Raw genomic sequence first — 27939 nt, 5'->3', positions numbered from 1 at the left:
TCAAAAGATTTTTTTTAAAAAGGGGAGGGACCCACAGCTCAGCAGTTATCTTGCCATCACACAGAATCATAACACAACCCCAAACGGAAAAACAACAGCCAATTGAAAGTGGCACCGGAATGCACCTCCGCCATTTTGTTCCCAAATATTTCAGTTAAAGCAGAGTTCCTCCCTCCCTCCACCCCTGCCCTCTTCCCCCTACCCCGCAGTCTCACCACTGAATCCTCCCCTTCTGGAATTTTCCATTTCCCCCCGCGGTGATGTGTTAAGGCCTCCAGGAATGGTCATCTCCACAAGCTGAGTTCCCGATCGTCGGGCCGTTTTCCGAATGTTGTCGACAGCATGGCTTTTTTTTTTTTTTCTTCTCTTCGTCGTCTTCTTTGCAATCTCTCTCAGCGCTCTTCCTCACCCTCCCGAAAAACATCTCCCGCCAAACTCCTCCTCTATCCCCACACCCATCGTTCTGGCTTTGAGGACTTCAGCTGGACAGACTCGCAGCTCTCTCCGTTTCCCTGGAAACAAAAGGGAACAAAAACCCCCCTTTACGCTGACCACCAAGTCACTGCATTATATTGCTATTTCCTGAGGAGACCCCCTTATCCTGAGCAACTCACTCAACTATTTACACGCTGTCCAATTTAAAATGCTGCAGTAATGCCTCTGTACACGGGATCTGCTGTGCATGCTAGTTTTGTTAAATTGAAGGCCTGGAAACTTAGCACAGCAGTACAGAGTCATCACTCCAAACCACAGGCAACGCAACCAGACCACTTCAACTAGCCACCGCCACACTGGCTTCAGCAGCAACGACGACCAATCAGAATAATGGTCGCTGGGACCATTGATTGACCAAATCGATGAAAAATGAATCAGCTACTCGGTGGTCTCAGATGGCATTAGAATTGATCAGAGCCACCTTTGCACGATCAGCAGATTACCATGCAGTCCCGCAATCAAAATGCACATCTAATTGCCATGAAAATTGATTAACTGGAATTAAGTTTTGCGCATAACTGGGAGAAGAGTGTAATTTCAACAGCGGCGGCGGCCGGGATCGACATTTCTGTCGGCGTTCGAGCTGTGAGGCCGTTTCATGAATGACATCACTCCTCTGTTGCCTGTCAGTCACTGCCCAAAACGACGTTCACTCCGTCCAGCTGCTACTCCTATGACACTCCTGGGGCCTCATTCGCAAAACCTTTCTTAAATTACTCTTACTTTTGTTCTTTAAAAAAGGTTCCCACGAAAAACGCAATATGGTGTATGAGATGGTGAATGCTGGCTGCATGTAAATTTTACACGCAATCCAGTTCATGTGATTCGCATGAGGACACAGCCACGAACAAATACGGATAAGAAAAAAAAATTATGAATGCCGAAAAGTTCTTGGAAACGTTCTTACACGCAGTTTACGATTAAATGAGATCGTACGCACGTTTCGTGAACAAGGCCGCTGAGAAGTACTCCTGTAGTCTGCATCCAGGAGGGGGAGGGGAGCACCTCCTTAAAGGGGCCCTGTACCCCAAAAACCTGTCTCACCGACTTCAAACACTTTACCCGCCCCCTCCCCTCACCCCCTCACCCCCTCGCAGGGAGCTGTGTGAGGGAACCGCCGCTCACCTTGGTGGCGATGGACTTGAGCTTCCCCAGCAGGGAGGGCTTGTTGGGGTACACCACCTCGTCCTCGTTGTCCTCGCCCTCCATGATGGCGCAGCTGTCCGCGGCCGGCAGCTCGCACTCCTTATTGGCCGTCATCACCAGCCGCGAGTACTTGTACTCCAGCCTGCCGCGGAAAAAAAAAAAAAAAGGCGGGAAACCGGAGGTTAGGAAAGAAGCGTTATAAATGCATCCTGTTACAGTGAAACGGGCGCGTCAGCGCATCTGAGGCGCTAGCGCGGCGGGGTAATGCGTCTGCGAGCGGCGGCGTGACAGAACGCATTAAACCTGACGACGCCTCGGGGTCGATAGCACCTGAGGGCATCAGCTCATCGCGCGCTGCTTCATCAGCATGTTGTGGAGTGCGAGTGCGTGCGATTATGTGATTACACGACTGCGTTCCATGTTGAGGTAAGTGCACCCAGTCCCGTGTCGGCTCGGTGTGTAAAATGGCTGCTCTAGCACTAGTTAGATGACAGAGGAGTGTGTGCGCATGCAGCGCAACCAAGCAGAGTTCTTCCCACGTGTAACCTTATAAGGTCAACTAAGGCCCTTCTCAAAGCATGAAACTTTTAGCTTGCTCTCATTTACTTTTATTTATCAACGAAGTCAAGTTTACGAGTGGCACACGCAACTTTCAGAAACACGTAATTTCTCCTGCTCGCGCACGAGCGGGCACTCAAATATACAGTGAAATTTACACCAGTTCCAAAGCCCCCTGGCACTCGAATTCTTGTCTTCCATTTGCACTTTGCGCCGTTTGCCATAATGGTCTTCGGAGTGCGTTCGGGACACAAGCACCCGGCAAATGAATAAAGCTAATGTAGCGTTCCCGCTAGCACAGGGTCGTGAGAGCCTCGTTTAGAGCTGGCGGCCACGGCGGATCTCACGCACTTCTTGTTCTTCTTCCAGAAGTAGCAGGTGAGGGAGACGAGCAGGACCGCGACGAAGGCCCCGATGCCGGCCCCCACCTTCAGCCAGAAGTCGATGGCCTCGCAGGGCGAGGTCTTCTTCCCGGGGAGGGACACCCCCTCGGTGCACAGCTTCGGCTCGTTCCACACGTACAGCGTGTCCTGAAGGCCCAGCCAGACACTCAGACTTAATAACATGGGTTTTACACAGCTTCTATCTGTTTACTCCAGCTACCTTAGATATTACTATGAGGTTACAGTGTAAATGATGAGACGGTATATTCATGATTATATAATCGGCACACGATTATGGTAAAATACATTTCTGATCCACACCAAAGAAGGAAGAGAAAGTAAGTCTGATAAAAATAAGTCTGATTAAGATGTGACAAAAATGATTAATTTTTTTCAAATAATGAGGACAGAAGCATATGTGCGTGACAGCATACAGATTTGTATGTGCGCTTTATGAAATCCACAATGTGCATGTAGTTTTACAAAGGTCACAATAGCACTCTAAAGCATGGTTTCAAAACTGGGTCCTGGAGGCAAATTGATCAATTAAGCTTGTTGAAAACCTGTTGAAGCACTTCCTTCGGTACACTTATCCTGATACGATGCAGGTTCGGCTTGTTGGTTTAGCCTAAGTGAGCAGGTTTCCACACTTGCAGCAATTATGAGCCCACTGATTTCACCTGTCAGTCAATCATTTAATCAACTCAAAGGTAAGCTCTTTACAAAGGAATTGTATGCCACAAAACACTGAAAACCAAACTATTGGGTGATCTGACTAATAAAAAATCTGGGATGTTATATATTTATATACATATAGGCATTTCTGACATAACATGGGTTTAAGAAGTTTAATGATCCACAAATTAGTCATTTAAAGAGTCTAATTAAGACCAAGACACAGCTAGTAACAATTAAGAGACTGCAATTAAGTTTGAAACACTAGCATACTGTCGCCAGGCTGAGTTAGAAAACCCCTCTGCAATAAAGCATAATTCACTGATTTTCTAAAGTTAAAAAAACCCCCAAAATAACTGAAAAGTGGTTACCTGGACCGCGCCCTTGCAGGCACCCTCGATCTCGTGGTAGTCCGCCTCCGTGCAGCGCGGGCAGGCGCTGGCACTCTCCCACAGGAAGTTGAAGGTGCAGCCATCACAGGTGCCGGCAGGGCACTTGCTGCAGAAACAGGAAGTGACAAAACACTGCCACAGCTGGACTGAACCATGTCGATTATAACATGGTGGGGGGGAGTAAAACTTCAATCAGAAGAATAATGCTGTTGCTATGCGCCTTGTTTTAACCATCAATGCACACCCACCACAGCCAACCACACATGCCACCGTCTGACTGGTTTTAACTGGTTTTAGCAGGTATTGAGCTTTGAACTTTTGAGTTAGAGGTACCTGGAGACCCCCAGCTCCCCCCGGGCAGGCTTCTCCGGGTTACACCGCAGCGTGATCACTGCGTTACGCCCCTTATCACATGATGATGTTGCCTGGGGAGACCTAAGATCAAAGCACAAAATGTTTGTTAAACCCAGTGAAACACGCATTTGAAAGCATGTGTGTCTGTACTGCAAGTTTTAACAGAACAACAGAAAAATGGATCGGTTACTGCAAAAATAAGCAAACGCTCCACTCCAACATCCATGCATTCATTTAAATAGAGGGAAACTGACAGATCTGATGCAAGCTATCTCACAAAAAAAGTGCCTTTGTCTGTACCCACCGATAGAAGAAGTTCACGTCCGGTACTTTCTTCGACGTTTCGGGGAACAGGTCCGAACTCACGGTGATGTCAGAGAGAGAGCTCTCCACTGTGGCTCCTTCACAACCAATCAGACAAGCAGTCAGTCAGTCACCGCACAGGCAGAGTCCACAGAACTACAGGAGAGAGAACTACACACAAGCAGCTTCTACTCTGTCACATACTCAAAACTCCTGCGGTCAGGAAAGAGAGGGGCAGGAAGGAATTCAGGAGTTGACCGTCTGAATAGTCTAAGCAATCTGTGCTCGTACCCAGGAAAGTGTCCGCCAGGCTGATGGACTGTGAGGAGAGAGCCGTTCTGAAGCCCCGCCCATCTGAGGGGATGATGGTTGACTGACAGACGAAGGTCTCCACGTAGTTGACGAACTCGCTGGAGTCGCCCTGCAGGTCCTTGTTGGACAGGTCCGTCACGTTGTCGGTGCACACCGCTGCCCTTTTGCCCTTGAGGAGCAGAAGTGAAAAATGAATACAGAAAAAACATGAACTAGCACCAGGAGGTGGAAAATCCAGGGGTCAGAAAGTAAAAGTACCGCCATGTATTTCTTCCATGAACTCCGGCTTCCTTCCACCCATGAAGCCGGCTGATTCTACTAATTATTTCGACCTCCGGGCTGAAGAATTATGCTAAATAGCAAATACAGGTGGTTGGAACAAAATACTGGGGAGGATTTTTACTTTCTGAACCTGGATTTTTCCACCCCTGAATAGTACATCCTTTAAACGCAGCATCAGGAACGCATGGATAATACATCACGACTTGTTTCTTGTCCGAGTCACGCTTCCAAAGCCCGTTTGATCCGGCTGGTGAGGTTAGGCAGTAAAGTCACGTCAAACACGCCCACCATTTTGCGAGCAGCTTTTGCAGAGTGAGCCTCAGCCGCCCACACTGACAAACACTTAATCGGCCTCAGTCGTGTTTGTAAGCCACACACGGGAGGAGGGGGGTTTTGGGAAGAGGAGGGTGAAAGCGGAGGCTTTCGCTTCCTACCTCGTGCCCGCACAGGCTGATGTTGAAGAAGTGGAAGTACTTAGTGCCCTTGGAAGTGAAGCTGGGCCCGTTCATGATGGAGCCCACCGGGCCCAGCGGGCTGAAGTCGTAGGTCAGGGTCCGGTTCTGGTCCACGTGGGAGAAGGAGCAGTCGCTGAAGCAGAGGGAGTGGTCCTGCCGACAGAGGGGGGGGGGGGGGGGGGAGGGAAAGAGCGACAAAGAGCCCCATTAACAACCGCCAAACCGCCACACCGCCAAACCGCCAGAGCCAGCGATTGGCCCAGGTTCCAGGTTTTTTTTTTTAAAAACTACATTTACCTTGTTGCTCCTGCTGCCAGGCCCACAGGGCACGCAGGACTCCTTGCCGTAGATCTGGTGCCCGGAGAGGTAGGTGTCGGGGGGGCACTCCATGCACTGGTTGGTGTCCTTGTCGATGTAGTGGCCGGCGGGACAGGGGACGCAGGACGAGCCCGACTGCTGGGACACCAGGGCGCAGGCGTGGCAGGAGGAGGCCACCCCGTCCTGGGCGTTGGTCACCGTGATGGAGTAGATCTTCACGATGTCGTTGACGTACTGTCTGATCTGGAGAACAGGAGGGGCTCGCTTAGTACTGCAGACGAGGAGCTACAGCTTTAAAGCTTCACAGACTCTGTTTCATACTAGAAAAAATACATATAAGTATGGACACATTTAAAGAAAATAATAATCCAGTTAATTGTATCATAACATATCATAATCCAGTTAATTTGTAGCTTATGCCAATGTTTAAATTTGTACTGTCAGGTTTAAGATCAGTAATACATCTGAAGAGTGACTTCCTGTATGTGTCTGAGCTGCTTCGATGACAGCACTTCCTGTACTGCACAGGTCTGTGTTGCCATGAATGATGATGTCATTCTCTGTTCTTTTGTTACTCTGCGGTTTCCCATGATCCCCTGCGGCGCTCGGCACTCACGTCCTGGGCCTGGTTGGTCCTCTGGAAAGCCCAGGTGTAGGACACGGAGGCATTTTTGGTCATGATGTGGGTGTACGACTGCTTCTCCTTGCTGCCCTCCCACGACTCCACCACGTTGGTGCTCTTCCTGTTCACATCCTGCAGGGGGCAGCACACTCGTCAGTTAGCGCACAAGCAGCAGACAGGCTGTGCTAGCTGCATGTTAGCATGTTAGCTGTGTGTTAGCATGCTATTGCGCAGCTGCTTGGTTTACACTGAAAACCAAGCGCAGCGCAAGTCCAAGGTGAACTCTGTAGTATTTAATTAAAGCAGCCAAAGTGCCGCTTCGCGATGCCACCACACAACAACATCAAAGGAGGCCCCGGGGCCCTGTCATTCAAATCAGACAGGCGTTCTTACAGGAGGACCCCGGAGAGAGCTGTTCGCTCAGCGCCTGATCCGTTTGTCGCTCAGACGCGGCAGCATGCCGGAGCATCGCCCGTCTTTGTTTGGATGTTTTTTGTGATGATTTTTTTACGCTGTGAATAAAATACGTTTTAGCGTATTTTGCCCGTCTCTGCCCAGGGCGACGTACCATCATGAAGTAGAGCTCGCAGTCCGCGGAGCAGATGGTTTCAAAGATGAAGGTGATTCGGCCAAACTCGGAGCCAGTGGTCCTGGACACAGATGTTGGAAGCCTAGAAAAAAAGAAAAAGACAATAGCAAAAAAACTGGAGTCGAAGCTGACTTATCAAGAGGAAATTAACCTTGACTTTGAATTCACATCTGGCTAATTCCTGCCTGTGTCACTTCTATGGTGAATGGGCATTTAAAATCAAAAGAGCACCTCACTGCAGTTGAAAGTAATTGGCATCAATCAGGAGATAAATTATCACCTGCACTGCACCAAAACCCTTATCAAATATGACCCATGGCTGATAATGTGTCTGGTAAAGCAAACGCTTCACTGACTGCCACTGTAGGAACTGGACACAGCTTCTCTGAACCTATAAGAGAGCTTTGGGGAAGAGGGCCATTCCTCATTCAGTTCAGAAGGTAAAACTGAAAATTAAAAAATAACATTAAAAAAAATTATTTTTTTAAAATGAATTTCACACTGATGACAGAAGGATTAGTAACAGGACTGTTAATGTGAGGACAGCTCTACGGGGTCGTGTAAGACCCTGGGTGACTCAAGGCCAGGTTTTGCGGAGGAGGGGGGGGTTGGATATTCCCTAAGCTAGGCCTAGACTGGCAGGATCGCACGTTTCCATCGCTGGACTCACTGGAAGCCAGGGACCCGCAGGTTCAGGATGAGGTAATCGTTGTCCGAGCTCCCCGCCCCGCTGCGGATGTGATCGCCAGCCACCTCCCAACCTGCAGGGCCAAACAGAACAGCACCTGTTCACCTCACATCCATCACATGGGATACTGCACGCTGAAGAGGCCTGGGGCTGTACTTCCTATTAAAGGAATAATAACAGGAATTAACTACATCAGGAGTCATATCAAATGTACCCTCTCCTGTGGAGGTGTTTAAGGAAGTCTCGCTGTAACCCATGTAGATTTCCAGCGTTAATCCTCAGCCTCTCCACGCTCTGAAACGCGGTTATTAGCAGGTGCCGCTTCGCCGTAGCCTTCGCCGCGATCGCAACGGCGGTAATCAGTCACAGCGATGGCTGCTCGCCGCGTCGCCCCCCCCCCCCAAAAGGCGAGTGTTTGCTTTGCAAACGAGCGTGTTTGCGCAGGGAAAACGGGGGGGGGGGTGGGGGGGCGGGTGGGTGGCGCGTGCGGGTTTCCTCCCCCCCCCGCCCGCTGGCACGCAAAGCCCGTCGCTGCCGAGGAGGGAGAGACGAGATCCAAGCACCCCGCGGAGCCAAGCGCGTGGATTCTGTTTGCGCAGCGCCTGCTGCTGCCCCCGTCCTGTCGGGGTCGAATCTCTCCCCCTCTCCGTCCCACTCTCAGTCTGTCTCGCTCTCCCTCCCTTTGACTCTTTCCCGCTCACTCCTCTCACTCTCCTTCTCTCCCTCCGTCCTCTTTCTCTCTCTCTCTCTCTCCCTCCCTCCCTGCTTCTCGTACCTCAACATCATTTCCTCCATCCCCCCTGCTGCCAGCAAACCACACACAGATCAGTATTTATGGAAAATGAGGAAGAAAACTTTGAAAATTTCAGCAACGTGTTTTTGAGGATCGCCTCCTCGCCTGCTATGATAACACAGGGCCATTTAGGGGCTGGAGGGCCGCGCTGTGCCATCCTCACCGTTCATGCCGTCGCACTTGGTGTTGCCCACGTTGAAGCAGGAGGTCTTCATGTTGGCGGGCAGCACGTTCCACCACTTGTACTCGTAGCCCAGTGCCGGCTCCGTGCCCGCTGGGCACTTCTGGCAAGCTGGTGAGGGCGGGCATCACAAACATCACACACTGTCTGACACAATGGCATGCCGGAGACAGACAGGCGGTTAACCAGACAACAGACATCCTGTCAGGACACTACAGATCACTGGAGCTTGCTGATGTATCCTGTTGGACATGAGTAATCGAACACTGAAGTTACTACAGGGCCACCAGACTCTTCTACATCGGGAGTTTTAAAACTTAATTTGAGGGACCCACTGTGCGTGCTATTAACTAAGAACATTTTCCATAATTGCTTCCCCTTGCATTATCAGTGGGCTTTCCATTTCCCATTAATGGGGTGATCTGATGTCTATACATACAATAATGAGGACTCTAGTGATTTTATCCGTCAGTCCATAATTTAATCAATTAGAAATGCAACCTCTTTCATTACAAAAGATAAAAACCAGTCTGTCCATCATTATCACACATCTTGAACAGAACAGTCTTTAAAAGTGAGATTCAGACATTTGTGATCAGTTCCATTGTGGCCAAGATTTTGTATTGCATTCTGGTTCAGGAATACTGACACAGAACAGTTGAAAAGAGTGAAATTCCGTCTTTTGCGATCCTTTAATGCCATCTTGTGGCCAAAATTATACATTTCACCCTGATTCGTAAATAATGAAAGTATTGCAAAGACCCGCTTGGATAAAAACAGCCCTCAAAAGTGAAATTCGGTCATTTTTGGTCATTTTATGCCCTCTGGTGGCTGAATGTGTGAACTGCACCGTCAGTTCATAAATTCAGCCACCAGAGGGCATTAAATGACCAAAAATGACCGAATTTCACTTTTGAGGGCTGTTTTTATCCAAGGTTCAGGAATTGTTCTGTATCTTGGTTTGCATTCCAGCCATTGTTGTAAATCTTAAAGCGCTACAGGCTGGTATTTAGGAGTCCAACAGCAAAGTCGCTGAAACCCTATTATTGTGTAATGTCATTGTATCTGCTTATATTTTGCTTTTTGGGGCAAGATGTCAAGACTGCTTAATTACTGTTTCCAGCTGTTGTTGTTGTTATTATTATTATTATTATTATTATTCCAAGAAATAAATTGGATAGATACATCAGAAATAGATGAGCATATTACAAAGGAGGCATCTCCAGCATTCATATCAAATAAGATCAAATCACTTCTCAAACAACAAATACTGAAAGTGCTGTCTCCTGGTCTCTGACATTAATCTGACTGTGGAAAATTAAGAATTCTTAAACAATATGTATATTTGTTGCTGTAGTCAATCTCTTGATCAATTAAGATTGCTAAGAAAAAGTATTAAAGTTCTTCCATACATTTATTATTAAGTGTATTTAACACAATAAGTGTGTTGCCTATTAAAATTAACATTATCCTTGAACTGTCAAAGAGCTTAGTGGCAATGACCAGGTGTCCACTCTTTCCTTAATTAGGACTCTACTGATTTCATCTGTCTGTCTAAAATTTACAACATTGGCTGGAATGCAAAGCAGGATACAGAGAAATTCCTGAACGTTGTATGAGAACAGCCCTCAAAAGGGAAATTCAGTCATTTTTGGTCATTTAATGCCCTCTGGTGGCTGAATTTATGAACTGACGGTGCAGTTCACACATTCAGCCACCAGAGGGCATAAAATGACCAAAAATGACCGAATTTCACTTTTGAGGGCTGTTTTTTTTGAAGGTTTAGAAACTCCTCTGTATCCTGGTGTGCATTCCAGCCATTGTTGTAAATCTTAAAGTTCTTCCATACTTGTGTAATTAAGCTTATTTTAACACAATACAGGTGTGGCAAATTAAAATTAGCATTATCCTTGATCTGTCAAAGGGTTTAGTGGCAATGACCAGGTGTCCACACTTTCATTAATTAGGACCCTACTGATTTCATCTGTCTGTCTATAATTTAATCAGTTAAAATGCAAGCTCTTTCCTCTTGCCGTTACTGAAAATTAAATCACTTGTTAATCTGACTAATTAAAACTCCTGGGTATGCACGATGTACTGTCAGCTAAAGCGATCAAGCTCTGCAATAGACATTAAAAGTGTTTAATTAAGAACAATTAACTGCTCGTTACTATTCAAGGGTGGCTGGTTTGAATGGAAACCAGCATACACAGTGGGTCCCCAGGACCAAGTTTGCATAAGCATGAAGATGTTTGTTTTAATTTCAATTTAGCGCTTCTTTATAGTATTCAAATAATTTTTTTTACATTTCCACACCCCACTGCACCCCACCCCATTATCTTGAGAGACCCCGGCCATGACTGCTGGCTTCTTACAGGGATTTAAACAGCAGATATGGCTGGAAGGGATATTCTGTGCATTAACGTCAATATTACTGAACCAGGGTGCAGTTCATAATCTTTACCACCAGAGGGCATTAAATGACCAAAAATGACTGAATTTCACTTTTGACGGCTGTTTTCAGACAGGGATCCTCTCTTAGTCCTCCAGGTTTTCATTCCAACCATTTTGTTGCAAATCTTCAGGTGTTCCGAGTTTTTAATCAGGGTCCCAAACAAAGAAACTGCTCGTCACCCTAATATTATTCAACTGGTTTTAATTATTTGGGGTCCACACAGCAAAGCTGGAATGATAAGAATGTCAACTGCTTCAGGTTTGCTATTGCTAACTCAAACAGAATTGGGAAGACTTGTGAATTAAAAATATGAAATACCTTTGTATTTTCTAATATATTATTTTCTATTTTCTTCTTTAAGCTATTATTATTATTATTATTATTATTATTATTATAATTATTATTATTATTATTAAGAGAGATCACCCAGTCCTTTTCACTGACCTGCTTGAGTAAGGTGATAGATACTTAATGTTGTTGTGTGTTAGTTGTGGATGCTTACATATAGGTAAATATATAGAGTGTATAAATCCTTGGTTGCTTTATATCAGTATTCTAACTTCACGTTTTATTGTTTTGTTTCTGTAAAACCAGTCACATTACCCCATTGGAAACTCAAGTAGCACTTCTTAAACCTAGTGGATTAGGCGTTACTACCCTCAGTAAAGTTCTACCACCTCCCATGCAGCCAGGCATAACAGGAATGCGAGTGCACAGAACACAGAGCGGTGAGAGCGTTTCTCTATCAGTAAGTGACAGTTTGAAGAGTTATTAGCGGATACATTAGCCAGACCACACGCCGGACCCCCAGAGCCCCCTACTGAGGCCTGGACAGACTCCTCCGCATGGCTCAGTTACCTTGGTACCGCTGGCATTACAAGGTAAAAGTGCCCTAACAAGGTAAAGGCCAGGTGGTGTATCGTGAAAAGGTAAAATGCAGGGTCTACAGAAAGTTTTACAGTCATGAGCCATTTATCTCCATAAATGTAATTGTACTTTAGCACGTGTCTTTTCACATTGCGGCTCTGGATGAAGTTATTTAGCCTATAACCCAAAACAAAAAAAAGAAAACATGAAAAACCGGAGTGTTTGAGCCCTTTAAGTTACCTTTGACCCCGTTGGAGTAGGTGCCGGGGGGGCAGGGGGTGCAGGTGGCCGTGTCGTTGTTGTAGAAGCCGGGGTTGCAGGGCGGGCACGGCTCCCGTCTGCCGGAGGGGGGCAGCGTCACGGCCCCCGTCACGTTCTCCACGCAGATCTTGGGCTCGATCCACCTGTACGTGATCTGCGTCTGGTGGGGCACACACTCGCCGTTCAGACTGTTCCCCCCCCTCAACTCCAGCCTTAGCGTTTCCTCGCCATGGCAACAGACAATGCCTAGCAGCCTCTTTTCGGCAGAACCGTCACATGCTGAAACTGGGCCGGGGGCAATGCAGGCCCCCCCAAAGTCACCGACAGCAATCTCAGCACGCGTTAAGGTGTAAGGCGTGAGATCGCAGATGCACCATCGGAGCGCTCTTAACTGAACCTCACCTTCCCTTCGCTGTCGCAGGGCGTGTGGATCTGGAAGTAATCCTTCTTGGAGCAGGCCGGCTTCTCCTTGCACTCTGCCGACCCCTCGGCTGCGGGGAGGAGAGACGCAGCAACGACAACAACAGATCAATAAAACCCTGACGTACGGCACAGAGCACCTGCACTTCTATGTGATGTGCTGCCAGGCAAACTGGCCTTTGGGACGATTAAAGGGTTCATTCTGCCCTAAAGGAGACGGATCTGTCCAATCCGCTGAGCCGGGGAACGCATCAGAGTGAACCTAGCGCAAGCGGCGCTTCCCTTTGAGCCGCAGAGCTCGATCGAGACCACCATCGCCGGGCGATGTGGCCAAAGTGTCTGAGCTGTCAATCAAACCCTGTCCGCGCTGGCAGGGCCCCAGCAGCAGCAGGCGAGCAGCCGCCAGAGACAGGCGTGAGGTACACGAACCAGAACGTCCCGTTTAGGAACGAGAGCTTGTTTGGACTGAGGAGCGTTACCCCACCCCCCCCCCCCCCCCACCCCTCAGACACAGGGAGGGTGAAGCTGACTGCTCGGACGCAGCACAACCTGTATGAGAGAGGGGGCGAGGGGGCGGGGCTATTCTGACTCCCAAATTACAGATGGCTGCAATGACGGCCGAAAATACATTAAAATACATTTTGCTACAAAATATTAAAAAACAAAATTCCTTCCAAATAATTGCGCCTATAACCGACTACCAAAATAGTAGAGGAGCAGGTTTCTTTGCTGGTGGCCAAAAATGATTTTGTACCATTAAAAAAAGAGGCAAGCTACCAAACAGCATATAAAACACATGCATTCGAATGCACATGTATGCGCAATGCCACCCTTCCCTTAGAGAGACCAGTGTGTCTGCTATATCCAGCCAACCCTCTGCTCAGCACTGTCCTCCTGATAAGAACTGATAACGCCCAGACCTCCTGCATGTAGGCTAGTGCGTTAGCCTCCATTCTCACACACCAGGGGCTGACTCCGCCCCCACTGCTGAAGCTCACCTCACACGCAGCCGCCTGCTTCATCCTCATATACAGTACTGTCATGCTTCTCTAGTGTTCAGTCTGCAGGGTTTTATGGCTGACTGGCAAAGGCGGACTCTTCATCTTCTCCATTACGCTGTAATGTATGGGTGCCGGTTGCACTTGGAAGCTGGCTCGAGTGCAGCCGACTCGCGGGGGATTAGATGTACTTTGAGGAATTATAACGATCGTAAATTTTACTCCACTCGCGCTTCGAAGGACAGGGCGAAATGACGCGTCGGAACTGCTGCATCTGTGCTATGCGGCACTGCCAAGAGCGCGCTGCAAGAAAAGTGCATTACTGCACCAACCCTGCACCGCCCAACTGCGTCTGACTGCAGAGCAAACATTACTTTACTCATCACTCAGGGTCTAGGAGGGGAGTACATTCGCAATCACAACATTAATCCAACGTTAATCCAACGTTAATCCAGCATTAATCCAATTAATCCAGCTCTCATTTAACCCTCTCAAGAGGGAGGTTTTTTCAGAATGTCAGTGTTCTAGAACTCCACTGCCTTCAGTTACCAGCAGTGATTGTGACATCAGCATCAGAATGTTCAGTTAAGAATGCTCTAATCACATATTAGTGATCTCACACCTCAATAAGGTTAAGCAATGATGATATTATACTGTACTAATGCAGATATGCAGTAGTCAGGTGGTGTGTGGGGGCTCCTTGGGGGCGGGCTTACGTGCGTATTGCTTGTCCTTGTCACAGTGGGTGCAGGAGCTGGCTCCCTTGCCGGAGAAGGTGTTTCTGGGACAGAGGTCGCAGGACGATGACCCCGGGGTTTTGCTGAAGGTCCCAGGCTTGCATGGGAAGCACTCGGATGTGTAGGCCACCCCTGACGGACAGCAATCACATGTTACCCTGGCAACCGGGGTGGCGCACAGTTTTATAAAAGACACAAATCATGGCTGTGCAAAGGCTTAGCCCCAGCGGCTCGTCCCGTTACCTTCGATCTGAACGTTCTTCAGCAGCACCGGTTTGACCACCTTAGTGCCCAGCAGAATCCCAGTGGTCCTCCAGTACAGGATGTTAGTCCCGGACTTTAAGTCGACCTGAAAACAAAAAACGACAAGAAATGATGCTGTGAGAATAATCAGCAAAATTCAGTCAATTTAAAATGTGATTCTATTGGATAATAAATCCATAATTTACTGAAAATAAGCAGTCAATTGGCCACTATAGGCTGCAAGCCGAGCTTGATTCGCTTCATATCAGCGAATCACAGTCCTAACCCTGTGTGTGCCGGCTGTGATTGGACAGGGCACTTACGGTGTGGGTCCCCCACTCTCCGTTGTTGGTCAGTTTGATCCACTTTTGGTCCGACGTTTGGTCCATCTCCTGACACTGATCATTCTGAATCTGAAAAATATATTGAGTATGTAAATATTAAGTCACATTCAAATCAATAATTTAAAGAAATCATATTTTCATTTCACAGCTCTCTCTAAAAATCAGAGAGTCATTCAGAAATGTTTGTAACAAGAAAACTGCAAGCAAAAGTCAAAACTAGGGCTGGTTTGAAGCTGACCAGACTGAAACAGAAGGTCTTCAGCAACAACGCAAATCACTTCTCAGTGTGCACGACCACAGTGTTAAATCACTGGAGGATCAGCACCCTTAACCTCGGCTTAAACTCGCGGACGCGGACGCGGACTTACGAAGAACTCGAAGAAGATGTTGTTGTCCACGTACTGGTACACGAAGGAGACGGAGCCCTGCTTCTTCAGGTGCACGGCGTAGATGAGCGACACAGTGCACTCGTCGCGGTTCGACTCCAGGTAGTTCCCCTGGGGCGCCCAGGAGGAGCTGTCAGAGGGAGGAGGAGACGGAGGAAAGTCTCAGATATAAACGCTCCTTTCTCCTCCTTTCTCCTTCCAGGGAGGTGGTGAGAGGGAGTCAAATAAGGGGGGGGTGCACACAATCACCCCCCCCCACTACCATTCTGCAGTATATAAATAGGTGTTTTGTTTTTGACCAAAGTGTAGCGAGATGCGCAGTTAGCATTCTTCATTCAGACTGAACAGGGCGGGCTGCGAAAGCTAGCTAGGCGTGACGCACAGCGCGTGTATTGCACGGCGGCTGGACAACGTGCTAGCCGCGGCTAACAGACGCCATCTGTCACAGCCGGCGCCGAGAGAGACTGGCGTACGCGCGGCGTTTCCAGATCCCGCCGGCCTTCTCGCCAACCCTTCCTTCCCTTCCCCGAGCAGAACTTGCGTGGGTTTCCGCGGAAGTCTGGACTTCCAGCACAGACGGGCGCTTTTGCACCGGCGTGTGGGCGGATGACTTTAATATTCATCTGGTGAGAATTCTCACCGGATCCCAGTTCCATTTTAAACGTCCTCGTGACAGAGAGAGAGAGAGAGAGAGAGAGAGAGAGAGGAGCGAGCAGACGCTTACTCAACTCGCCCGGCCTAGTTAGGCCTGAATGTGAAGCGTGGGCCCCTCTGGAACAAATCCCGCTGGAATCGCTTACGCACGGGGGGGGCTCAGTAACCCTCAACCTCTATTCACCTGCCTTCTGCACCTCCCTTCATTTTAATCACGGGCTAAGCACCCCATTCAGCTTTCCCACACTCATATTCATACCACTTTTGCATATCTTGGTGTCTTTTTTGCACAGTGGATTGACTCCATTTCTGGGCAACAGAACCTGTTCACATCTCTGGCCTTTGTTTCCTGATTTAACGACATAATTAGCGACACAGATTGGACCCAGGACACCCCTTCCCACTCCCCCCTCCCCACCTGCCTCAGGTGGTCATCTGTAGAACATCCATGACCCGGAAGAGAGCACCGCTCCTTTTAAAATCCCATACCGCACCCACCGATCCCATAATGCACCACCGTTCCCATAATGGACTACAAGTCCCACAATGCCCCTGTGGGAGAGAGGCCTCACTCACTTGCTGCAGGTCAGGGTGTCCTCCCCGGCCGGGCCGCTGTCCATGTAGGTGGCCAGGCTGGTGAAGCCGGGCGGGATGTCGTCCCACTCGTCGAAGCGCATCCCGCTCCCCAGGGAGTAGGTGCCGGCGGCGCACTGCGTGCACTGCTGGGCCGACATCTCCAGGAACTCTCCGGCACCGCAGGAGAACGCTGGGACACAGGAGGACAGGTTATCTACACTCATCACTGCCTAATACTAATCACACTCAACTTCATACTCATCACAACCAACTTCACACTCATCACATTCAACTTCATACTCTTCGCACCCAACATCATACACATCAGATTACTTACACTCACAGTACATTCATTACACTCATCACAGTTACCCTCAAAGTCAGCACATTCATTAAATCCATTCAAAACGTTTTGCATTAACAACAGGCAGTACAATGACCTCGTCCAATCAGAGGTTGGCGAGATGGCAGATCCCACAGGACATTACCATAAGAGTCGTTCAGTAGAACCAGGCAGTAAAGCTTTGATGTGCTAATTCTATTTGCTCCAGTGATGGGAAATGCACATTATACAGATGACTGTGTGGCTTGAGTTACATCAAAAAACGTAATGTTTTGGCTAATTCACCATCGGAAGGCAAACCATCCAACAATGATTCCTTTTTCTCTTTCCCAGTGACTTGTACTGACCCCCTTAAAAACCCAGAGACAGTACAGCAGTCACAGTTCACCCTAGAGGCTCATATTATTTCTCACCAAATTAAGCCTGAATGTTTAGTACAGGCCCTGCTGTTGAGTATTAGCATTAAATAAACTTCGTTTAGAAAGACTGCAGTATAATCACTCTCATTATTTCAGCCGGGCCTTTATCGCCAGTCTAACTTTGATGGCTTTATGTGCTTTTGTTTTACGCCGTTGGCAGTGCTACTGCTAGCCCATGATTAGCAATCCCTCAGCTGCAGCGGCACACACACACACACACACACACACACACACACACACTGCACCCGAACACCGCTGCAAATCGCCCGATGAGACAGGTAAACAGCTTACTTGTCAGAATAATTAAAAGGAGGGTTTTCTGCTTTTTTTTGGGGGGGGAGGCTTACGGAGAGGCGCAGCGAACAGCCAGGGATTAAACAGAGCCAGAGCCTCGCGGCGAAAAAATTAAGCGGGCGCGGCCTTCGTCCAATCGAAGCTCAGACTCACTTATCTTTACAGTACGTGGGTGAGCAGTGTGCCGTGCTCAGTGAAAAGGGTACGCTGTTAGGATAACAAAGGGGCCGGTGCTGGTGCAGTATCTGTGCAGCCCTGGTGCAAATAAAAATGAAAAACAGGGCCAGGTGCTAAACTAAGCAGACACGCAGGGCACTGAAAAACAGGCGTGCCGGACTTACATGCGTTCAAGCCACGGGCTTATATTTTACTTGCTATATTTCTGGCTTTATTAATCAGTCTCTTGCACACGTTTTGTGTTCTCAGAACGGCATTGCAGTGTTTTTTAAACGACTTTAGAATGACAATAGCTATTTCACTGTTATTGTTATATTACGAGGATGAAATCTTACAGATTCGAACCTCCCATTTTTTTTTATATCTAGGATACGTAATCTTAAAATGAAAAAAAAAAATCAGTATGAGAATAGGAAATGAGTAACTTCTTCTTTTGAATATTGCGTTGCTAGGGCTGTGCTAACAACGTGATGCGTGGCAACGGATGAATGAATCCATATTGTCTCCGTAAGAACAGCTTAATGAGAGCACCATGGGACTCACCATGGTAACAGCCCCCCAATCACCCATCACAACAGCTGCATGTGTTTACATGGAGCCGGCAGATAAGGAGAATCCATATGCTTAGGTGAACAGCGACACACAAACAGCGGCACTACAATGTAATGGCGTTTTTTTATTTTTATTTAAATTTTATATATGAATAGTGTCACATACAGTATATGAGAGCGGTTAAAAATCTTCCCTGTTTTTCTCATAATGAACTGTATTTGGACAAAAGTGAAAAATATCTTCCCTGGATATGGGATTTTACCAACAGACACACAGGAATTTTTCATTAAGACATTGAATCAAAACTGCAAGACTAAAACAGCTCTAAAAGGCAAGATTTAAATGTCCATTTAGGTTTGTTTTGCTCGCAGTCTGGTTCCTGCTCCAAAGCGCTCATGTGAAATAACGCTATCATTCTGGTGCTAGCTTCCTGGTGTATTACCTTGGTTACCGGACCCTACCAGACTTCTAAATGAATAGGATGTGCGCTGCATTATGTCCTGTATATTTTTCCTGGCTCTCTCTTTTCAGCACGGTTTATTGATCCTCTCAAAGAAAGCAAGAGGGACCCTGCTATTGACCTGATTAAAGTCTTTCTACTTCCGGGTCAAAGGGCACCACAGGCCATTCTCTGGTTTCCACACTTTCTGTCTCATCTCCGTCGTTTAACAGCGAGCAGCTGGAGGTATTTTTTTTAAAGAGAGAAGCTCAATGCGTACCTTGAAAATTAACCGAGAGAAATGTTCGTCTGAGGAAAGGGAAGATTTTAGTTTCGGTTTGCCTAAAAAGGCATGTTCCCTGTATTATTTCTTTTCTCAGATAGTCTTTAAACCATACTTCTAAACCATTAGCAAGTAGAGCCCGATTCAATTGCAGAGCCATGATCTGCTGTAGAATCGATGGCTTTGAAACCGTACACAGAAGCAAGCTGTGGGGCATTCTGTATGACACTCCGTGCACCAATACTGCAAAAGAACATTCTAGAAAATCTCTTCCAAGAGTTCAGAGCGCCTGGAACCACGATGAATAATGTGGGCAGGACATTCAGCGGCTGCACGCCAGCTTGACGAGGCATTCATTGGGGAAAACGCGCTAGATTGGCCTCCCCTCCTCCTCTTCTGACTGCAGCTACAGAGTTACATCATCTGAGTGGGCAGCAGAAAGGGACGCTACACCCAGCGAGCGCTAACACCTGAGCGCTAACACCTGAACGCTAACACCTGCTTTCACCGGCTGCGAGACAGCGAGGGTCTGTTTTCCATTTTCGCCTGTGGCAGGCATCAGGAACGTTAACCAGACTCAAGTCTCAAAAAGTAAAAAGAGGGTCAGCCAAAGCAAAGAACTGCCCTGGGGGGAATCAGAGGGCCCTGCTGTGAAGTCTTCCTAATCTGAACAGGAAACATTCCTCTCCGCTGATAGGAGGGTGACAAAAATGTGGCCCCTGGGCCTGCCAGGATCACCCGCATCAAAAGAGCTGTGCTTTTTAAAAATAAAAAAAAACAGTGCACATTACAACACGCTGTAGACATCAGGTAAGGGGAAGTACAGGCCGTCAGTACGCATAGAATAGTTGCACACCACGTTTAAAAACTGTAGTAAGAAAGCATAACATGAATTAAGAAGAATGGATAAATAGCAAGAAAGGATCCAGTGGTGGGGGCTGCTGTTGAGTTGCGGTGGGAATGATAAGATGGTTGGACAGTGATGACTAACCGTTGATTGGGTCAAAGGGGCCAACTCTCCAGAGCGGGACTTACAGACATACAGACATACAGATGCAGGGGGTTGGTAGACTGGAGGATGGGGGGGATGGGGGGGGGCGGGTGTTGTACTCACTGCAGTCCGTCCCACTGACGGGGTCCGGCAGGCCCGTGCAGGTGCCCAGGCGCTGGGGGATGGCCACCCGCCACCGTGACCCGGTGCTGTCACACTCCGTGTACTCGAAGTAGTAGTCTGTCTGCAAGACACAAGCGGGACAGTCCGCCTTCACATTCAGGGCCCACAGAGCCCACAAGCTCCACCCACAAATTCTGCAGAACCACCTGACACCCAGACCCATAGTCCACACAGTGTTGAAGCTGAGACGGTCCAATCTGATGTATCTTCAGATAACGTTTAAGGAGGCGTGACTAAGTACAATACCAGCTCAATGGACATTCTGTACTGTAATATAGGACCAGAACCTCCCGCCACCGAGCAGGACTATCCTGTAGGACAGCTGGGAGAGCACAAAAAGGAGTATTTGCTGAGTCTACAGGATGCAATTTGACCTTTGACCCCACACACACACACACACAGATCCCGAACCCGGTACCAACTGCCACTACGCGACTTACCGCGTGGCAGTCTAGTCCTTTCTGCCATGAAGGACAATCTGCATGTGCTATTGGCACAGAGCATGATCACCACACGGAGCCTGAGTGGGTGGAAATGTTCCCTTCATCCGGCTGCCGGGGGGGGGGGGAGGGGAGGCGGGTGGCGTCGCCCTCAGCCGCGTCGCCGTCAGAACAAGCGGCGCCTCGGCCTCGGGCGTGTTCGGCACGCAGCCGGACAGATCTGACCCGGCGTTACCGCACCTCCGCGCATCCCGCCGGGCAGAGCAGAGGTCTCCATTCTACAGCCTCTACGAAAACTACGTTTATACTCCGCGCCGAGCTAAAGTTCTTTCTTCGTGGAGCACTGAGCCATTTAAAGAAAACAAAAACCTTTTTTTATTAATTATTCATGCTGCTTGTACATTTATAAACTGCACTGGGTTGGGAGGCCTAGTTTGGAGCAAGTAATTCAACAACAACCCTTCCAAACAGCCCGTACAGCTCTACTGCATTTAAGGCATTTGGCAACACACTTAGCGGTGCTGTCAGAAGGAAAACCCGACGTAAAATGCAGTTTGTTTTAGGGCAATGACATGGCTAATGCTGACTGCCACACGCGGTACACTATCGCATGACCTGAATAACCAGACAACCAGAGACATGGAGATATTGATGTCGGTATCAGGTTCTGAAAATGGCAGCTGAGCAATAGCCAAAGCTGACAGTGTCCTGCCTGTCCTCAAAGAGAAGAACCAGCATCTATGAAAAGGAACTGTCATAACTGACAGAACCCCACAACGGACTTAATCTTAAGCTTTAAGATCAAACTTAAGCTTCATGCTTACCGAGAATAAATTCAGTCTCACGTGTGATACATACAAGCCTAACACACAAAGCAGATTGGCTAGCAGTGAAAAAAACAAACAAGAACATAAGCTTCCAGCAATTCCACAAAGAGTGGAAGCTTTAAATGACCCAGTATAGTGAATTGGCTTCTGTGAGCAGTTATATAAGCCTTGTTTTCAGTGGAGTAATTGCTCACACTTCAGGACTACCCTCATCACACCTGCTGCTCAGGTCAATGAGTGGAAAGTATTAGGCCATTAGACGCCTTACATTTACATATACTCAGTGTGTTTTCCCTGAGGCAGGTTACTGTGGGGGCATATTGCTCCACAATGGGGATTTTCCACTGAGTTTTCACTTGCTGGACGCCAATCAATTTTGTTTCTAGGCACGGCACTAAAAAAAAACATTCTCCACCTGAGTAACTGAATTATGTGAGAGGCGGGGGGGGGGGGGGGGCGGGGGTAGGTAAGCTTCCCTCGGGGGTAACAGGTGAACGCAAACAGCCAGGCCACCTGTTAGGCTTCGGGAATGCCGTCTCCACCAGTGTCTAATGATGCTAATCACCATCATCCTCATTATCATCATCATCATCATCATCAACTCTGTCTGAATAATCCTTTGGAAACGACTTTGGAAATAGTGAGGTTCTAGAAATAAAGTTGTTCCATCCGTGACTGCAGAATCAGTCGTGTGCCCTCTTGCCCCGCCCATCCTTGCTAGTTAGAAACTTGTCATCTCAGTTTTTCGCTGCAATTTAAAATAGATCAAATATCCACACGTTTCATGTGGAAATAATCAAAGTTTGCTTGAAATAGCTGCTGCCTCAAGCAAGGTCTTATTTCAGCTGGGTTTTGCTAAAGACAGTTTTCTTCTACTGGCGAGATGTAAGGGGCCGGGTATCACAGCTAGAGGGGTATATATAACGTACTTTGTAAGTTTTTTTATGACTATATCTAAAGCATATTCTGTAGTTATAAATAAATCCCCACTGACGGTCCAGCAAATTTGCAAACCTTTAGATCACTTTCTGAGGATTTATTTTGAACTAGTATCAAACAATAGCCTAGTTTGAGTGGGAGCAATTATACAATATATTTTTTTACTTCAAAAGACATGACTAGATCTGGGAAAATGACTAAACAAACATACTTAATGTAAAAATAGCCCCAGCAACCCTCTGATATTTAGCAAGAAAAGTGATTTTGGAGGAAAAAACTTTTTTTCAAAACAGAAACCAGTGCACTGGGAATTGAAAACACTAGACTTAGAGTTTGATATACTGGAGCTTAATGCACTCCAACACCAGTCAGATTCGGATTCAGAAACAGGCGATGAAAAAACAGTGACTCTCTATTTCTTCGATATCAATCAACAGAATCCTTTTTTTCCGGCAGTAAACATATGAAAGTTCACCGTTTGCAATCAACAGAAATGCAAAATACAGCAACTCCTTGCCAGCAGCATGCGACAGCAAACACAAGTGGCCCGTGTTTGAGGTTAATCGCCGCAGGCGCACATAAAAATAATCAAAATATGCTCCTTTTTCTCAATCAGGCACAACAATCTCGGCCGCTGTACGAATGCTGTATAAACAGACTAACGAGCTTGCCATTCCGTGGGCATCTGCTGAAAAGAGCATGAACTGCATTGCGTATGTATGTATCCGAAATATGTTTTTAAATATACATGCGCCACGTTATAAAGTTCCCTCTCCCTTATTTTTTTTTGTATACAATCGACCTCTGGGCTACATGAAAAGCACCACATACTTCCACCATTTTGATTGTAGCTTATGAATATATTTTTGGGTATTCTGCAACATGACTGACAGGCAAATCTCATAGTCTACTAGGAATAAGGACCCAAAGTCCTGACTCTAGCTTCAGTGAAAAGTAGAGGCACGCGTAGCAGACTGAGAACACCAAGCAGATGGCTCGTCTGGTACTGTGTCTCTAATGAATGACTGAGGACTCCTGTGGTGGAGTGCTGCCAGTTTGACTTCAGGCTGTGCCACTCACCCACTGTGACCCACAATTCCTTGCGCAAACAACACAGAAGATGCCGGGCCACAGGGAGCTCCAGATGTTTACATAACTGCTGTGACAATACGAAAATGTGAAAATCAACAAATGTAGGGCAGCCATTTTGCCGGGGGCAGTGAACATAATATTTCACCATAACGGTTCAACGGTAATCTTGTTGCCTTAAATTTCATGTCTGAAATATTTAATGTACATACAGCAGAGCGAACATGGACTGAGCACAGTCCTGGTTATAATTTATTGTCCTTACAGTGGCTTGGTCAGCTAATTGTATCTCTTGGCAACCATGAGAAAAGCCAATGATGGTCACTTGAAACCAGAAACCTCAATCCCATCTGCATTTGCACACTCACATATGAAAAGATATTCAAAGCATTCGCCCCTCTTATCTGCATATTCTTCATGTTCTCCATTTTAATTAAGTCAACGTTTTGGCCCGACGACCTTTATCGAGACGTTCGGCGAGCGCGCTGACCTTTCTCTGAAACGCGCACAAACAAAAACACAAAACGCAGGAGAACTGAAGCGACGCGAATAGCAATTTAAATTAATACGACGAAAAAATAAAATAAAACAAACTGTGGTGATTACACAAAAAGTCACCATAATTACAAATGCTTACGGTGATAACTACAGTGGCGAGTGTGAGAAATAGCAGCAATGGATCCTAAGCACTCCCGATGCAAAATGATGCAAAATAACATTCTGTCAGGGAAATACGTAGGTGCCCCTTTGTATGTATAATGTGCCCTGTAGAAAAAAGCTGCTAACTTGTGCATCTGCAGAGATAAGATGGAGCCCAGAGTGGTGTGGGCTGGCCTTTTGTCATGGAAACTAGGGCTGAGATTCAGATAGCAGCAGGTACACTTCCTCGTCATTTCTACTAGGGACCCAGACAAAGAGACGGAGTCTGGCACTAATTACCTGTGTAACTGCAGCCTGTCAGAGGCATCCCCATTCGTTTGGGGGATTTCGGCAGTTTATAGCAGCGTATGTATGTCTGTTTGCCAAATTCTGATTTTTACAACCCTTGTTTGGGGTCAGAGAACAGGTGTTCTTACTTGGCCTCCCTGTCCGCACTCCCTACATTTGCAGGTTGTCCAAACACACAAAAAGGGTGGAGGAAATGGTGGTAGTTAAATACAATAACTACTAGAAGTTGCAAAGATGCACACTTTCAAGATATACAATTCTGCCTGTTTTTGTGTTTTCTCTTTCTCCTTCAAAAAGCCACTGTTAAATCAGAATATTCACCTTCAAGGTAGCAGCTTGGGTCCAATTTGCATCTCATTGACCTGCAAAAGGTACTATGGACACGTGCAGTCAAGAAGCTCCACTTTGTTGACCCATTTAATTAAAAAAAGAAACTTGTGTCTCGCAAAAGCCCGTAAATTCTTTCTGCACGGGCGGGTACAAGAGGAGGGCCCGAAAGGGCAATACTAAGCAGGGACTCATCTTCATTACTGCGCCCTGAATTATGACACAAATGGAAATTCGAGTGCCGCCGTTGCCAACCAGCCGCAGAAATACATTCTTAAAAACCTGGAGAGAAACGTGCAGAGAAACAGAGCTTTGGGGCAAGACACGGTGTGCAGTGTGGGTCTCAGTACCCAAGCCACTGTTGACGCGAGTCATTTTCCTGCGGCGCTTTCCCTCGCTGCGTGCGTGTCTCGCGGGAGCAAGCAGGGAAATCACCAGGGGTTAATGCTGTGCCCTGCGCCATGGCAACCCCGGCTGACACGGCTGTTATTGAGAGCGCACCTGCCGGTGTTACGGGCCTCAGCACTGTTTGTTTGTACTTAAAGGAAGGCCTACTGAATGCACTGATTGCATCCAGGGAAGGGCAAATATTGGCATGCTGAACACTGTGAGACGTACGCCCAGTGGCATTGTGGGTAAATTAGCTTTACTAAGGCAATGGTTCAATATCACTGGAAAATTGTGGTTAATACGTTTTTCGTTCTCTTTGTTGCAGCGCCTCTTAGCCCAGAAAGAGGGATGCCAACTGAAAGGGTCAGCAAAGGCCACCCCCTGGCCACTGCGGGGGACTGTGAGAGGGGGTGGTGAGTCAGAGTAACACCCTCCCCCCCCCCCCCCCCAAAAAAAAAAACAAACCCTCAGTACTAAGCTGAAGACTAGCTGAAATTGTGACATTTTAGGCATCTCATAATTCAGCAACACAAATTCATCCACAGCTGTCCCAAGAGTCATCTGCGGATAGAACATTTGTCATCTTATCGCTTCGATAGTTTATTTTTTATTTTATTTTTTTTGTTGTTGGTTGCTTGTCGGTATTCAGGTTCAGTATATTTTTTAGTAGTACTTAAGGCCACGCTTTCAGAAGAGCAGCCATTAAAATGGTTCTGTGCAACAATAAATTCACACATTGGAGAGTCCACTGGCTACTTTATAACGTACCAGTGGTCTTTCTGAGGGAGAAGTAAGTTTAATTGAAAACCTTTGTTGCTAACCAAAATGTATCCCAGTACATTTATCATTGTGTTTATTGTACTCAATATTACGCAATATTTACACAAGCAACAACAGATATAGGTTACTGAAAACTATTGCGATCGATTTATCATCTTTATCATCAATGCACGACCGCGTCATATCACCAATGACAGACTAGCCGTAGGCTACTAATGTTTTTGATTGTTAAAATAACTACAGTGGTCAGGTCTACAATAAAAACGGCCAATGGATGATCTAACTTGGTCTGTTGTATGCCCACGGTTTGTTGGTACCTTAGTGTTTCTGGTCAAGTGTGACTCACACAGTATTCTTGAACAGTATCGCTACGCAGGATAACTAAATCTAAATCGAGGTAGCCGCTAGCCACTATTATTGAAAAACAGCGTTAACTTGTATGTTCTAACTCGAGGTATCCTAGTAATATTATATAATAGAAATAGGATACCAGCCTGTTTCGTGTTGATAGCGATACTAACGTGATATAGACTACAGTATCTAGCATTACGAAATAATAAAACAGCATGTTTCTGATTTATGCTACTAAACCTTTATAAAATATTATCCTATAATACTCGCATTTTATTGTCGCTCACTAGCGCGACATAGAATGCCGTCCAAAGTACCATCATTAGTAAACCGACCGAATACAATTCGAATAATAACAATGGTGACAGTTTGCAAATGAAAGCGTTATGTAGGCTTACCTCTTTACACTGGGGCAGGTCTTTGGCCACGACTGTCCATTGAAACGAGCAGAGGATGACGAGACCGCTTTGAATCAAGAATGAAAAAGGCATTAAATAAAACACTGTGAAAACACCGTGGCTGATCGGGTGTTTTCTCCCTTCCATTTCATTTACAATGGTCTACAAGCCCAGCAGACAACCATGGAGAACGTGTGATCCTGTGCGAGAGTGACTGTGATTATTCTATGCCTATAATAAAGGCTCCGTCCGTCCTCCTCCGCGCAAGGCTAAGCTCCGGCTTTAGCTTGCGTTCAGATCCACCAGATTTTGACAGGCATTGGCGTGACGTCATTCAGTCTGCCCAGGCAAGTGCAACCACGGTCTTTGAGTGCAACTCAACGAAAGTACAGCGTACATTTGCTTTTAATTTCGGAGGACTTTCTTGACACGATTATAGCAAATGACGTGACAAGTTTAGAACTAACGGTTAACACTGCAGCTGACAGCTTGTGGTGAAGTTCTATAATGCTGTAAAGGAAATTGACCTTTTTTAAAAAAAAAATTCTGCACAATACCTACATCTCAGGGTCGTAAAGAAAAATGTTGCAGCTGGTGTTCTGACAGTCACTTTACGTGGTCACGTATATTCCCTCATACATGTTCAATTCATGCACCATTTGAATCATTAATGGATTAGCAAAACAACACTGTGGTCTGTTAGACCTGTTTACATTCTCTCAGTATATATATGCTTTATTATAATACATTATGGGGCCTTTCATTCGTTAAAATAACACAGGCGTCTTCCACATTAGTGTGGCCATTGCTTATAATTTGATTTCAGCAGACAACAACCAATATTTCACTGTTAATTATTTTTTCCCTCTAAGGTATGTTCCTGCTTGTATTACAAGGTGAAAACAATGCATATGGTAAGCCATGCTTCTCTATTCAAACAACTTGGAAAACATTTAAAAGGTTGAATGCACGTGCTTTTGAATGTGAATCCCGAACCAAGGGCTTTTACTAGCTACATCTACCTCATTGAACTAGATCATGGCAGAGTTCTATTCATTTTGCTCCTCTATATGTTATTATGAAGAGGTCATCAACAATTCATGTGATTATGCATTTATCCAACATTCAAGCATTGAATCCTGCGGCCCGCGTCAGCGGCGCGTTAAATGCTCGCCTTTGACGCAATGTTCGCGTGGCCCCGCTTTTTCATGGGAAAAAGAAGCAGCGGCTGGCGGCGCGCGCTTCACTTGACTGTGCTCCGCTACGTTGTGCAAAGACGCTG

General features: G+C 46.8%; 1 protein-coding gene across 1 annotated transcript; it reads right to left on the bottom strand.

Moving 5' to 3' along the window:
- Window positions 1-8: 8 nt before the first annotated feature.
- LOC118218673 (endosome/lysosome-associated apoptosis and autophagy regulator family member 2-like) lies at window positions 9-27067 on the bottom strand. Its single transcript, XM_035401253.1, has 22 exons — window positions 26658-27067; window positions 20109-20229; window positions 16488-16677; window positions 15240-15387; window positions 14851-14940; window positions 14528-14633; window positions 14264-14416; window positions 12532-12620; window positions 12109-12289; window positions 8529-8657; window positions 7555-7645; window positions 6864-6966; window positions 6290-6427; window positions 5653-5916; window positions 5335-5508; window positions 4598-4787; window positions 4308-4404; window positions 3983-4084; window positions 3629-3755; window positions 2551-2729; window positions 1621-1783; window positions 9-512 (listed from the first exon to the last, which is right to left on the bottom strand). Exons 1-22 carry the CDS (start codon window positions 26802-26804, stop codon window positions 444-446), a joined length of 3051 nt encoding a protein of 1016 aa, XP_035257144.1. The 5' UTR covers window positions 26805-27067; the 3' UTR covers window positions 9-443.
- Between the last annotated feature and the right edge of the window lie 872 nt (window positions 27068-27939).

Source organism: Anguilla anguilla, chromosome 19 (assembly GCF_013347855.1).
Source record: "Anguilla anguilla isolate fAngAng1 chromosome 19, fAngAng1.pri, whole genome shotgun sequence".
In the NCBI taxonomy this organism is placed as follows: Eukaryota; Metazoa; Chordata; class Actinopteri; order Anguilliformes; family Anguillidae; genus Anguilla; species Anguilla anguilla.
Note: the sequence above shows the minus strand (reverse complement) of the source record. Positions and strands in the feature narration are given on the sequence as shown.